The sequence below is a fragment of the Oncorhynchus mykiss genome, chromosome 4 (genome assembly GCF_013265735.2).
Source record: "Oncorhynchus mykiss isolate Arlee chromosome 4, USDA_OmykA_1.1, whole genome shotgun sequence".
NCBI classification, from domain to species: Eukaryota; Metazoa; Chordata; class Actinopteri; order Salmoniformes; family Salmonidae; genus Oncorhynchus; species Oncorhynchus mykiss.
In genome coordinates this window covers 37,205,746-37,221,416 of record NC_048568.1, presented here as the reverse complement: position 1 = coordinate 37,221,416, position 15,671 = coordinate 37,205,746, and the positions used below count along the sequence as shown (strand labels likewise).

At 44.2% G+C, this 15,671-nt stretch overlaps 1 protein-coding gene across 1 annotated transcript in view; it reads right to left on the bottom strand.

Annotated features, from left to right (window-relative positions):
* The window catches only part of LOC110517371 (serine palmitoyltransferase 2-like), a 38,264-nt gene that overhangs the window by 4,857 nt on the left and 17,736 nt on the right, over positions 1-15,671 (bottom strand). Inside the window, exons 6-11 of the mRNA XM_036976211.1 lie at positions 12,785-12,878; positions 12,198-12,303; positions 10,307-10,526; positions 9,554-9,680; positions 3,104-3,239; positions 2,704-2,833 (exon numbers count right to left, since the gene is read on the bottom strand). Coding sequence (XP_036832106.1) covers positions 2,704-2,833; positions 3,104-3,239; positions 9,554-9,680; positions 10,307-10,526; positions 12,198-12,303; positions 12,785-12,878 — 813 coding nt within the window. The remainder of the gene's footprint in view (positions 1-2,703; positions 2,834-3,103; positions 3,240-9,553; positions 9,681-10,306; positions 10,527-12,197; positions 12,304-12,784; positions 12,879-15,671) is intronic.

The following is a 15,671-nucleotide window of genomic DNA, read 5'->3' as shown; positions in this document are numbered from 1 at the left end:
ATATATCTAATAAAGCACATATATCTAATAAAGCACATATATCTAATAAAGCACCTATATCTAATAAAGCACATATATCTAATAAAGCACCTATATCTAATAAAGCACCTATATCTAATAAAGCACCTATATCTAATAAAGCACCTATATCTAATAAAGCACATATATCTAATAAAGCACATATATCTAATAAAGCACATATATCTAATAAAGCACATATATCTAATAAAGCACCTATATCTAATAAAGCACCTATATCTAATAAAGCACCTATATCTAATAAAGCACATATATCTAATAAAGCACATATATCTAATAAAGCACCTATATCTAATAAAGCACATATATCTAATAAAGCACATATATCTAATAAAGCACCTATATCTAATAAAGCACCTATATCTAATAAAGCACCTATATCTAATAAAGCACCTATATCTAATAAAGCACATATATCTAATAAAGCACCTATATCTAATAAAGCACCTATATCTAATAAAGCACCTATATCTAATAAAGCACCTATATCTAATAAAGCACATATATCTAATAAAGCACATATATCTAATAAAGCACATATATCTAATAAAGCACCTATATCTAATAAAGCACCTATATCTAATAAAGCACCTATATCTAATAAAGCACCTATATCTAATAAAGCACATATATCTAATAAAGCACATATATCTAATAAAGCACATATATCTAATAAAGCACATATATCTAATAAAGCACCTATATCTAATAAAGCACCTATATCTAATAAAGCACCTATATCTAATAAAGCACCTATATCTAATAAAGCACATATATCTAATAAAGCACATATATCTAATAAAGCACCTATATCTAATAAAGCACATATATCTAATAAAGCACCTATATCTAATAAAGCACCTATATCTAATAAAGCACCTATATCTAATAAAGCACCTATATCTAATAAAGCACCTATATCTAATAAAGCACATATATCTAATAAAGCACATATATCTAATAAAGCACCTATATCTAATAAAGCACATATATCTAATAAAGCACATATATCTAATAAAGCACCTATATCTAATAAAGCACATATATCTAATAAAGCACCTATATCTAATAAAGCACATATATCTAATAAAGCACCTATATCTAATAAAGCACCTATATCTAATAAAGCACATATATCTAATAAAGCACATATATCTAATAAAGCACCTATATCTAATAAAGCACATATATCTAATAAAGCACATATATCTAATAAAGCACCTATATCTAATAAAGCACATATATCTAATAAAGCACATATATCTAATAAAGCACATATATCTAATAAAGCACATATATCTAATAAAGCACATATATCTAATAAAGCACCTATATCTAATAAAGCACCTATATCTAATAAAGCACCTATATCTAATAAAGCACATATATCTAATAAAGCACATATATCTAATAAAGCACCTATATCTAATAAAGCACCTATATCTAATAAAGCACATATATCTAATAAAGCACATATATCTAATAAAGCACATATATCTAATAAAGCACATATATCTAATAAAGCACATATATCTAATAAAGCACATATATCTAATAAAGCACATATATCTAATAAAGCACATATATCTAATAAAGCACATATATCTAATAAAGCACATATATCTAATAAAGCACATATATCTAATAAAGCACATATATCTAATAAAGCACCTATATCTAATAAAGCACCTATATCTAATAAAGCACCTATATCTAATAAAGCACCTATATCTAATAAAGCACATATATCTAATAAAGCACATATATCTAATAAAGCACCTATATCTAATAAAGCACCTATATCTAATAAAGCACATATATCTAATAAAGCACATATATCTAATAAAGCACCTATATCTAATAAAGCACATATATCTAATAAAGCACCTATATCTAATAAAGCACATATATCTAATAAAGCACATATATCTAATAAAGCACCTATATCTAATAAAGCACATATATCTAATAAAGCACATATATCTAATAAAGCACCTATATCTAATAAAGCACATATATCTAATAAAGCACATATATCTAATAAAGCACATATATCTAATAAAGCACCTATATCTAATAAAGCACATATATCTAATAAAGCACCTATATCTAATAAAGCACATATATCTAATAAAGCACATATATCTAATAAAGCACATATATCTAATAAAGCACATATATCTAATAAAGCACATATTGAAATGCCTTTCCTGTCTTCCACACCAGCAGCACATCAGCCATGAAAGTCAGAAGCCAGGCTCGACTGACTCAACACTGGGGAAGTGTCAGTCAGTCAGTCCCACCGCTTTGAAGAGATGTGGAGAGATTCTTTCAGCTATTAAAAGGGATGACGCTGTCTTCACCATACAATCCAACCACTGATATACAACTTATATTCAACGTTCCCATCAATTGAACTGGACCAAATTCTAGGACCACAGAGACTTGAGGTGCATCTCAATACTCAAATGCAGTTTCTTCTCCTTCCATCCCATACTAACATCACAGAGACTTGAATAGAATATAACTAGTGATGAACACAAACCCTATTGAGTGAGAGAGACAAAATATCCTATTGAGTGAGTGACAGACAGACAAGATGCAGGATAGAGAGGACGCCATGGGGGGGACGCCATGACTCTAGTCCGTGATTGGTTGTCTCACCGTGTCCAAAATATCTCTGGTGTGGGCAGCAGACACACAGAACCTGGCCCTGGACTCTATGATGGGCGTTGCCGGAAAGCCAACCACCACCGTCCCAATGTTCCTCTTCAACATCTCCCTACCGAACGCCCTGAGAGAAAACCAATCACAGAGCAGGGTTAGAGAACATGTGACCAATGTGTGAACAATCTGCTTATTCTGTGACTGACTGAGGAATGCCATATTGATCGTGTCAGAGGAAAGTGAACAGAAACAATCTGACCATGTTCACCGTGGTTATTTAGTCTAAAACTGTGCAAGTTGACCAAGGTGTTACGCGGCGGACTGATAAAACCTAGTCTATCTTGGTGTTTTGTTTGTGTTCTGGTAAACATCTCTAACTAGCCATTACCAGACCTACCCTATCTTGGCGGGCATGTAGAGCATCATGGGTACAACAGGAGAGTCATCGTTGCCATAGATGATGAAGCCCATCTCTCTGAGTTTCCTCCTGAAATACGTAGTGTTCTCTGACAGCTGCCTCAGACGAACCACACCTGGAAACACAATGAAACCATTCTCTATTTAATCCATTAACCTGTAAACCCATTAGAAAAAACCTGTTAAACCATTAGTGATTACAACCATTAACCAGTAAAACAATTAAACAGGTAAACCACACCCTTTAAAGGACTATTGGCCACGCCCTCTATTCCAGACCCTCCCCTTGTCACCTGATGGGTTTTAGTTTGTTACTACTCCATTGCCAATCCCATGAGGAGCTGGCAAGAGAGCAGAACCAGGCTGGCACACGGGCGACCTCTCTTAGGCCTTAGAGCCTAGTACCTGCCTGTTCACTAGGCATGGGTAGTGGGTAGTGGGTGACTTCAGCAACATGAGAAAAAAGCTCCAGTATCTGCCATTTCATTTTGAGACAGAAACATACAGCTTCAAAGGTACCCAAGACACAACAAGTCTGATATTCAATTCACACAGACTTATTTTTTACTTGAGCCTGGGAATTCAGAACCATTCTGCGAGAACTGAAGAGTGATATACGCTGAAAAAAAGGAGGGGGTATTCTCAGGAGGGATTGTTTCCCACTTGTTTCACATTCCTTTTAAATTGATGTCCTGACTGTTCCCCATCCCATCCAGAGATGAAATCTGTAATAAACTGTTCCCCATCCCATCCAGAGATTAAATATGTAACTGTTCCCCATCCCATCCAGAGATTAAATCTGTAATACCGTTCCCCATCCCATCCAGAGATGAAATCTGTAATAAACTGTTCCCCATCCCACCCAGAGATGAAATCTGTAATAAATTGTTCCCCATCCCACCCAGAGATGAAATCTGTAATAAACTGTTCCCCATCCCATCCAGAGATTAAATCTGTAATACCGTTCCCCATCCCATCCAGAGATGAAATATGTAACTGTTCCCCATCCCATCCAGAGATGAAATCTGTAATAAACTGTTCCCCATCCCATCCAGAGATGAAATATGTAACTGTTCCCCGTCCCATCCAGAGATTAAATATGTAACTGTTCCCCATCCCATCCAGAGATTAAATATGTAACTGTTCCCCGTCCCATCCAGAGATTAAATATGTAACTGTTCCCCATCCCATCCAGAGATTAAATATGTAACTGTTCCCCGTCCCATCCAGAGATTAAATATGTAACTGTTCCCCGTCCCATCCAGAGATGAAATCTGTAATAAACTGTTCCCCATCCCATCCAGAGATTAAATATGTAACTGTTCCCCATCCCATCCAGAGATGAAATCTGTAATAAACTGTTCCCCATCCCATCCAGAGATGAAATCTGTAATAAACTGTTCTCCATCCCATCCAGAGATTAAATATGTAACTGTTCCCCGTCCCATCCAGAGATGAAATCTGTAATAAAATGTTCCCCATCCCATCCAGAGATGAAATCTGTAATAAACTGTTCCCCATCCCATCCAGAGATTAAATATGTAACTGTTCCCCATCCCATCCAGAGATGAAATCTGTAATAAACTGTTCCCCATCCCATCCAGAGATGAAATATGTAACTGTTCCCCATCCCATCCAGAGATGAAATCTGTAATAAACTGTTCCCCATCCCATCCAGAGATGAAATCTGTAATAAACTGTTCCCCATCCCATCCAGAGATGAAATATGTAACTGTTCCCCGTCCCATCCAGATTAAATATGTAACTGTTCCCCATCCCATCCAGATATTAAATATGTAACTGTTCCCCATCCCATCCAGAGATGAAATATGTAACTGTTCCCCGTCCCATCCAGAGATTAAATATGTAACTGTTCCCCGTCCCATCCAGAGATTAAATATGTAACTGTTCCCCGTCCCATCCAGATATTAAATATGTAACTGTTCCCCATCCCATCCAGAGATTAAATATGTAACTGTTCCCCGTCCCATCCAGAGATTAAATATGTAACTGTTCCCCATCCCATCCAGAGATTAAATATGTAACTGTTCCCCATCCCATCCAGAGATTAAATATGTAACTGTTCCCCATCCCATCCAGAGATTAAATATGTAACTGTTCCCCGTCCCATCCAGAGATTAAATATGTAACTGTTCCCCATCCCATCCAGAGATGAAATATGTAACTGTTCCCCATCCCATCCAGAGATTAAATATGTAACTGTTCCCCATCCCATCCAGAGATTAAATATGTAACTGTTCCCCATCCCATCCAGAGATGAAATATGTAACTGTTCCCCGTCCCATCCAGAGATTAAATATGTAACTGTTCCCCATCCCATCCAGAGATTAAATATGTAACTGTTCCCCGTCCCATCCAGAGATTAAATATGTAACTGTTCCCCATCCCATCCAGAGATTAAATATGTAACTGTTCCCCATCCCATCCAGATATTAAATATGTAACTGTTCCCCATCCCATCCAGAGATGAAATATGTAACTGTTCCCCGTCCCATCCAGAGATGAAATATGCATTTTAGTTGTCTGTCCTATGCATACAATTGACTTTAGCTACAAACCAGAGAAAGTCATTCTGGTTGTGTAATGAGAGTATGATGGGTAACCTTGGCTGAGATCTGAAGACTCGTGTTAGTTCCCCGAGATGTGAAACCCAGTCACTCAACACTATGGCCAAAACATTCAGCCTCACTACCCCTCCTAGCGACCTAGCCTCAACTACCCCTCCTAGCGACCTAGCCTCAACAACCCCTCCTAGCGACCTAGCCTCAACTACCCCTCCTAGCGACCTAGCCTCAACTACCCCTCCTAGCGACCTAGCCTCAACTACCCCTCCTAGCGACCTAGCCTCAACTACCCCTCCTAGCGACCTAGCCTCAACTACCCCTCCTAGCGACCTAGCCTCAACTACCCCTCCTAGCGACCTAGCCTCAACTACCCCTCCTAGCGACCTAGCCTCAACTACCCCTCCTAGCGACCTAGCCTCAACTACCCCTCCTAGCGACCTAGCCTCAACTACCCCTCCTAGCGACCTAGCCTCAACTACCCCCCCTAGCGACCTAGCCTCAACTACCCCTCCTAGCGACCTAGCCTCAACTACCCCCCCTAGCGACCTAGCCTCACTACCTCTCCTAGCGACCTAGCCATGGCAGTAACTTCAAAGGCTTGAATTTCCAACACATATGAGGCTTTGAACAATAAAACTGCCAACATTCCTCTTTCCTGAGAAAACTATCAAGTGATTAGGTCAAGACTGTGAGATCAGCCATTTCCATGTCTTTGTGTCTGTCAGAGACTGGTCTGGACCATTGAGATAGTGGTGCAGAGACATCAGTTCTGTACTACTATGTCCCAATCCACTGGTACAGGATCAGATATGTTTTCATCCTCCAGTTGTTACTGTTAAGTTTGACTATAGGGTAATCTGAGCCGAGATCTGTGTTTTTTTGCAACTATCTAGGTAGGAACAGGAGGAACCTCCCTGTCAGAATAACATAATCCTGGAGTGACCCGGACCCTCGCTGGGTTTAGGCTGTGTCTGTGTGTGTGTGTGTGTGTGTTGAGCATAGTGAACTCCTGAGAGAACTCTAATCCACAGTGGCACGTCGCTTTGTACACACACACACACACACACACACAGACATCTGAAAGCCATGAAGCCATGTGGGGAAAGTCCATACTACCAGTTCACAGGCTTCAATCACTGAGAGCCCTGAGGGAAGCAGGGGACTGACTGGAGGTTTTAACCCAGCCTGGTGCTAACGAGAGGGGGATAGATACACTCTGGATGGGCTGAGCTGGTTCCAGATGTTTTCTGTACAGTGTGTGTAGGAGTGACCGTCAACTCCACAGCACCTGATGACAGCACTCAGGTTGAAGAGAGGAGATTGTGTTCTACAGATGGACCAGACAGGAGACCCAACTTTCACTAGTTTTTAAGTACAGGTCAACCAGAGGACTCAACAGCTATGGAATTTTATATTCGTATTAAGTTTTAATTTGGAAGAATCCACACACAGCTAATTGTATTTTAAGTCCATATTTTTTTTATCAATATAAACTGTGTTTTTCCTTCAGTTTTTCTGTGAGCAAGAATCAATTAATTTAATCAGAAGTCAGTAATGCTTTCCAGGTCTGTACTGTCACCTTGTGGTTACTGGTGGTAATGGCACTGTGCTGTACCAGGCACAGCCTAACCCAAGTGAAAACCTTGTGTATAGATAGCCATCATCATCAACCCTTTGGAGCAGATTCAACTCCTGATGATTAAGTATTGATGATGGAATCAGGTTTTACAGGGTCAGTGCCAATACCGTAGTTAATGTTCAGCAGTAGTTGATACAGCGCATTCGGAAAGTATTCAGACCCCTTGACTTATTCCACATTTTGTTACGTTACAGCCTTGTTCTAAAATTGATTAAAACCCCCCCCCCCCCCCCCCCCCCCAGACCAATCTACACACAATACCCTATAATGACAAAGCAAAAACAGATGGACATTTTTTTCAAGCTCTGTCAGGTTGGATGGGGAGCGTCACTGCACAGCTATTTTCAGGTCTCTCCAGAGATCTTCGATCGGGTTCAAGTCTGGACTCTGGCTGGGCCACTCAAGGATATTCAGATACTTGTCCCGAAGCCACTCCTGCATTGCCTTGCTGTGTGCTTAGGGTTGTTGTCCTGTTGGAAGGTTAACCTTCACCCCAGTCTGAGGCTCTGAGCGCTCTGAAGCAGGTTTTCATCAAGGATCTCTCTGCACTTTTCTCTGTTCATCTTTCCCTCGATCCTGACTGATCTCCGAGTCCCTGCCACTGAAAAATATCCCCACTGCATGATGCTGCCACCACCATGCTTCACCGTAGGGATGGTGCCAGGTTTCCTCCAGATGTGACGCTTGGCATTCAGGCCAAAGATTTCAATCTTGGTTTCATCAGACCAGAGAATCTTGTTTCTCTTGGTCTGAGAGTCTTTATGTCACAATTGGCAAACTCCAAGTGGGCTGTCATGTGCCTTTTATTGAGGAGTGGCTTCCCTCTGGCCATTCAACCATAAAGGCCTGATTTGTGCTGCAGAGATGGTTGTCCTTCTGGAAGGTTCTCTCATCTCCACAGAGGAACTCTAGAGCTCTGTTAGAGTGACCACTGGGTTCTTGGTCATCTCCCGGACCAAGGCCCTTCTCCCCTGATTGCTCAGTTTGGCCGGGCGGCCAGCTCTAGGAAGAGTCTTGGTGGTTACACACTTCTTCCATTTAAGAATGATGGAGGCCACTGTTCTTGGGCACCTTCAATGCTGTAGAAATGTTTTGGTACCCTTCCCCAGAACTATGCCTCAACACAATCATGGCTTGGTTTTTACTCTGACATGCGCTGTCAACTGTGGGACCTTATATAGACAGGTGTGTGCCTTTTCAAATCATGGCCAATCAATTGAATTTACCACAGGTTGACTCCAATCAAGTTGTAGAAACATCTCAAGGATGATCAATACAAACAGGATTCACCTGAGCTCAATTAAGTCTCGTAGCAAAGGGTCTGAATACTTGTGTAAATAAGGTATTTCTGTTGATTTTTAATAAACTGTTTTCGCTTTGTCATTTCGGGGGATTGTGTGTTGATTGATGAGGATTTAAAATCTATTTTAGAATAAGGCTGTAATGTAACAAAATGTGGAAAAAGTCAAGGGGTCTGAATACTTTCCGAATGCGCTGCATGTGCAGTATACTGAACCAAAATATAATGGAACAATTTCAAATATTTTGCTGAATTAGAGATCATTTAAGGAAATCATTGAATTTAAATACATTCATTTGGCCCTAATCTATGGATTTCACATGACTGGGCAGGGGCACAGCCACGGGTAAAGCCTGGGAGGGCTTAGACCCACCCACTGTGGAGCCAGGCCCAGCCAATCAGAATGAGTTTTTCCCCACAAAAGGGTTTTATTTTAAAACAGAAATACTCCTCAACACCCCTCCCTGACGATCCCTCAGGTGAAGAAGCCGGATGTTGAGGTCCTGGGCTGGCGTGATTACACGTGGTCTGCGGCTGTGAGGTCGGTTGTACGTACTGACAAATTCTCCGAAAATGAAGTTGGAGGAGGCTTATGGTCGAGAAATGGACATTAAATTATCTGGAAACTGCTCTGGTGGACATTCCTGCAGTCAGCATGCCAATTGCAAACTCCCTCAAAACCGAAAACATCTGTGACATTGTGTTTTGTGACAAAACAGCACATTTTAGAGAGGCCTTTTATTTTCCCCAGCACAAGGTGCACCTGTGTAATGATCGTGCTGTTTAAATCAGCTTCTTGATATGTGTTAATGATTGCAGGATTTGGGATAATAACTAGTTCTATTTCAGCTACACAGTGTGTTTCCTCCCAGCTGCAGCTGAGGGAGGCTGGCTGTGTAAACTCACCCAGAGTGGTACCGTCCTCCCCCATGATAATCTTCATAGAAGTGATGATCTGTTGGGACACAGGAGGAGACATGGAGGTGGCGTAGATAGCACTGTGGGAGTGGGACCGCAGGTAGTCTATCAACTCCTACGGGGGAACAGAAGAGACCATTGTCATTCTAATGTAGACAGTATGGGATCTATTCAGAAATTAAACATGCTCCAACTGAGCCATGGAAATCTGGTTTCACTAAGTACTGTGGGAAATGTCTCATATCATTGGGCAATGATGAAACCGGGTTGTCCTGTTGATGACGAAACCGCCACACCGAAACTTTTTCAGTAAACTGTATCAGTAACCATCCCTGAAAACAAAGGCTTCGACTCGTAATATACATGTCATGACTCATGCCAGTGGCGATTATCTGTGTATGAACACCCAGGGCAGTTTCAGTGTTAGAAGGGAGGGAGCCCTGCACCTAGCTCTAGTTTCCAGCACTGATGGCTGCTTCAGAGGTCTTGGCACCCCGTCAAGAGCATTTCTCCTAATCGCAGATCTTTTGGCGTTGCTTAGCCATACTTCCTAGTCTAGTATTCATTCACTTAACGGAATGGGAACATGAGGAAAAAAGCTGGAACTCAGGTTTCTGCCTTTGGAGACAGCCGGCTCACCTTCTTTCCTCCGATATACCCTCCAGCAACACTAAAGCTCTGGGTAAAAACTCCCATAATGACCTCCCCTGCCCTTTAACCTCTATCAGACAGCAGACTCACCTTCTTTCCTCCGATATACCCTCCAGCAGCACCAAAGCTCTTAGTGAACGTTCCCATCATGATGTCAACATCTTTGGGGTCCAGAGCAAAGTAGTCGACCACCCCTCCACCACGAGGTCCTAGTGCCCCGATGCTGTGGGCCTCGTCCAGGTAGAGAAAGGCCTTGTAGCGCTTCTTCAGGGCTATCACCTCAGGCAGACGCACGATGGATCCTTCCATACTGAAGATGGAGAGGATAATGGTGAGACGTGGAGGGAGGAGAGACAGACACACACATACATGACATGAACGCACAGCACACACACACTACAAATATTCTGTGGATCAACTGTTGGGTCTGGTAAATGACCACACAGCCGTACTAAGACGTGAACATCTCCCTGCAATCTAAAACAACGTAAACAGTGTGTTTCTTTTTGATCTTCATTTGCTGTGAGAAGTCAGTGACAGTGTTTCTCTAGATCACTCAGGGTGTGTCAGACCGTTCTAACGACACATTTAGTGAACTGATCAGGGACAGGCAGCTTCACCAGATACACACTGAACAGAACGGATAGGTTGACCTTTACACTAAGTACATGACAAAGAACTGAAGTCGCACTATATTTATGCCCACTTCTTCGTAAAGACTAGGCCGTGCCGAGTCTGCGGGGAGCCTTTCTGTACGACTAGGCCGTGCCTGCAGGGAGCCTTTCTGTACGACTAGGCCGTGCCGAGTCTGCGGGGAGCCTTTCTGTACGACTAGGCCGTGCCTGCAGGGAGCCTTTCTGTACGACTAGGCCGTGCCTGCAGGGAGCCTTTCTGTACGACTAGGCCGTGCCTGCAGGGAGACTTTCTGTACGACTAGGCCGTGCCTGCAGGGAGATTTTCTGTACGACTAGGCCGTGCCTGCAGGGAGCCTTTCTGTACGACTAGGCCGTGCCTGCAGGGAGCCTTTCTGTACGACTAGGCCGTGCCGAGTCTGCAGGGAGCCTTTCTGTACGACTAGGCCGTGCCGAGTCTGCAGGGAGCCTTTCTGTACGACTAAGCCGTGCCGAGTCTGCGGGGAGCCTTTCTGTACGACTAGGCCGTGCCGAATCTGCGGGGAGCCTTTCTGTACGACTAGGCCGTGCCGAGTCTGCGGGGAGCCTTTCTGTACGACTAGGCCGTGCCGAGTCTGCGGGGAGCATTTCTGTACGACTAGGCCGTGCCGAGTCTGCGGGGAGCTTTTCTGTACGACTAGGCCGTGCCGAGTCTGCGGGGAGCCTTTCTGTATGACTAGGCCGTGCCGAGTCTGCGGGGAGCCTTTCTGTATGACTAGGCCGTGCCGAGTCTGCGGGGAGCCTTTCTGTACGACTAGGCCGTGCCGAGTCTGCGGGGAGCCTTTCTGTATGACTAGGCCGTGCCGAGTCTGCGGGGAGCCTTTCTGTATGACTAGGCCGTGCCTACAGGGAGACTTTCTGTACGACTAGGCCGTGCCTGCAGGGAGACTTTCTGTACGACTAGGCCGTGCCGAGTCTGCGGGGAGCCTTTCTGTACGACTAGGCCGTGCCGAGTCTGCGGGGAGCCTTTCTGTACGACTAGGCCGTGCCGAGTCTGCGGGGAGCCTTTCTGTATGACTAGGCCGTGCCTGCAGGGAGACTTTCTGTACGACTAGGCCGTGCCTGCAGGGAGACTTTCTGTACGACTAGGCCGTGCCGAGTCTGCGGGGAGCCTTTCTGTACGACTAGGCCGTGCCGAGTCTGCGGGGAGACTTTCTAAAATGTATTGTGAGCGTCTGATTCAGCTGGGGTTATTTCCATTATTTATTGGAATTCATTAATTAACGTTTAATAAGAAAACTCAGAAAAATAAATGCAGATGATAGCTGTACATGTGATATCATACGATACCTCTTAAAAAGGTACAGTACCTGTATATTCCTTCGACCAGTATGAGGATCTTCTTCCAGGGCCTGCGTGTTCTGGGCTGGCCGTGGACGATGGCGTCTCTCAACAGCTTCTCTAGACTCACCATATCTACAGAGACACACACAGAGCATAGAAAAGGGTCTGAATAATGCAGCCTAAGCACCTGAATGTTTAGACATTGGATCCCAAAGCAAGACAAAAACAAGATGGCTGGCTAACACCGAGTGGCAGCCAGTCTTCGAGTGAAGAAATGTGTTTATCCATCACATCTCCTCCGTCTTGTCAGTCTAAAATAGAATGCCAGAAGGAGCAATGAGAGAAAACAAAAAACACTGGCACGAAATATACAGATTTGCATTACTACCTGAAACCTAACTACAGAGTCACGTCTAACTGGATCGGGAGGAACAGTAGATGGTGTAGAGGAGGCCGGGGATGGACGGTGACATGGCTTACATGTGCTCAGACTCTAATATAAGACAAACAAACAGCTAGACAGAGATCTGGAAGTTTACTGTAGAGAGCTGGCTGAGGTAATAGATAGATGGTGATCGAACATGGTCGTCTTGGACAACACTAAATGACTCACTGTTGTGCTTGAAGACTCTGATGATGGATCCAGACAGCCGAGCGCCCAGCACCAGAGAGGCATGGTTTAACTCATCACTCAGGATCAAACAGCCCTGGAATTACAACAAAATAATATCATGTATTTACATCGCAATACAAAAACACTGACACACTAAAGTGGTATACAGGACAGTCTCCCTGAATGGGGGGGGGGGGGGTCACAGACGCAGTCTCACAGTCAATGACACCTCAGACATCACACCACAGCCATTGTATAGTTACCACAAGACAAGTTACACAATTCCATCATCTAGTGATTGAACGATTGAGCAGAATGAGTGCATTACGCAATGACGTCATTTCCAAGGAGAGGCGAGGAGGAGGAAGTCTGTCAGGATCATGTGAATGGTCCTTCGCCTCTCCTTAATGTGTACGTCTGTCAAGACAGGAAGTGTCTTGACAACTTTCACGAGGACAACCACACGCCTGCCAGTCAGAGACTTCTATTTTACTTTTTGTCAAAACAAAACTTAGAGGAAGAGAAGTAAAGGATTATATGAGTCAGAGAGAGTAGGGGGTGGATAGAGAGAGAGGGGCAGTGAGATGGGGGTGGAGAGAGAGAGGGGCGGAGAGATGGGGGTGGAGAGAAATGGGAGTGGGCAGAGAGATGGGAGTGGGCAGAGAGAGAGGGGCGGAGAGATGGGGGTGGAGAGAGAGAGAGGGGCAGAGAGATGGGGGTGGAGAGAGAGAGAGAGGGGCAGAGAGATGGGAGTGGGCAGAGAGAGGGGTGGGAAGAGAGACGGGTGGTCAGAGAGAGAGAGGGGTCAGAGGGAGAGAGAGGGGTCGGAGGGAGAGAGAGGGGTCGGAGGGAGAGAGAGGGGTCGGAGGGAGAGAGAGGGGTCGGAGGGAGAGAGAGGGGTCGGAGGGAGAGAGAGGGGTCGGAGGGAGAGAGAGGGGTCGGAGGGAGAGAGAGGGGTCGGAGGGAGAGAGAGGGGTCGGAGGGAGAGAGAGGGGTCGGAGGGAGAGAGAGGGGTCGGAGAGAGAGAGAGCTTCCTATCCTAATAACTCAAGGCCTTTCAGGCATTATGATGATTCACGACCCGTTTCTCAATGTTTTGAAAACACACTGAGGAAACTAGAGGGTTTTGGAGCGGCGTGAACCCCCATATGGGGAACTTTGAGCAGTTCTGGACTGATTCCGAATGACATGTTAGTGTTGAAAGCTCTCTGTGAACCCCGTAGTGTCCCTTGCCTTATAATGCCAAAAAGCCCCAGCTGTCTGCTCTCTGTTTCCAAGTGTCAGGTTTCAGACCCTACATTTGCATAAGAAGTGACGTGTCACATTTTCTGGCCTATCCAGACAAAGAATCGATTATCTCTTCCTCTGAGCGAGTGAGCTGAGCTTGGGAGAAGGAAAATGAACGGTGACAGTCAAACGAATCCAGCCATTGTGGTTTCATCTCGGTGTGATATGCTCAGCCGGATTTACCTCTTAACTAAATCATTTTGTAGAATTGAAACAAGACCACTTTGTCTGGGTCAGAGAGAGACAAAATCACTTAGTGCTTAAAGCTGAAGTTGTAACGCAGACTCTTCTTGGAGTCTGCAAACATTGAATGGACCCAATCCAAGTCACATAACCGCCCAAACAAATCCACAGACGAGACAATCTATTTTGCACCCCACACTGCCCTTTCACACCTGGACAAAAGGAAAACACACCTAAGTGAGAATGCTGTTCATTGACTACAGCTCAGCGTTCAACACCATAGAGCCCTCAAAGCTCATCACTAAGCTAAGGACCCTGGGACTGAACACTTCCTTCTGCAACTGGATTCCCGACTTCCTGATCGGCTGCCCCCAGGTGGTGGGGGTAGGCAACAAAACATCCCCCATGCGGAACCTCAACACGGGGCCCCTTAGTGGTGCGTGCTCAGTCCCCTCCTGTACTCCCTGTTCACCCACGGCCGCGCACGACTCCATTAAGGTTGCAGAAGACGGTGGTGGGCCTGATCACCAGTGACGATGAGACAGCCTATAGGGAGGTCAGAGACCTGACAGTGTGGTGCCAGGACAACAACCTCTCCCTCAACCTCAGCAAGACAAATTCGCTGATCGTGGACACCAGGAAACGGAGGGCCGAGCCACGCCCTTATTTAAAATCAAAAAGGCTGTAGTGGAGCAGGTCGAGAGCTTCCAGTTCCTCAATGTCCACACCAATAAGGACATATTATGGTCCCCACACAGCAACCCAGTCGTGAAGAGGAAACAACAACGCTTTTTTCCCCTCACGAGGCTGAACAGATTCAGCATGGGCCCTCAGATCCTCACAAAGTTCTACAGCTGTACCACTGAGAGCGTCTTGACCGGCTGCATCACTGGCTAGTATGGCAACTGCCTATCCTCCAATCACAAGCCACTACAGAGGATAGTGCATAGTACAGGTTGACACAGGAGTTCAAATCCATTCCTGTCCAGTCTTTCCTGATCACACAACAGTTCTATAACCCCAGAACATTCTTGTCCAGTCTTTCCTGATCACACAACAGTTCTATAACCCCGGAACATTCCTGTCCCTTCCAGATAAAAATAATCACTCCGGTCCCGTGCTCATTTTTGCACGCAGAAATATGTAGACCATTGTGTTTGATTAGGAAGTATTGAAAATAATTTCAGAAATGCAAATTGCGACTTATGTGGTCGTTTTACCTATATCTTAGTTAAATGCACTGACTGTAGGCCTACGTCTCTGTAATGTAGATTGGTTAAGGCTGAAAGATGAGGACAGACACCCCCAACAGGACTGTCTGCTCAGCACTGCAGAAATCTGTAGCCTACAGCCGAGCACACATTAACAGATCATAAAACCTGAGTGGCAGGACTGCATAAGTCAATCTATGTTCATT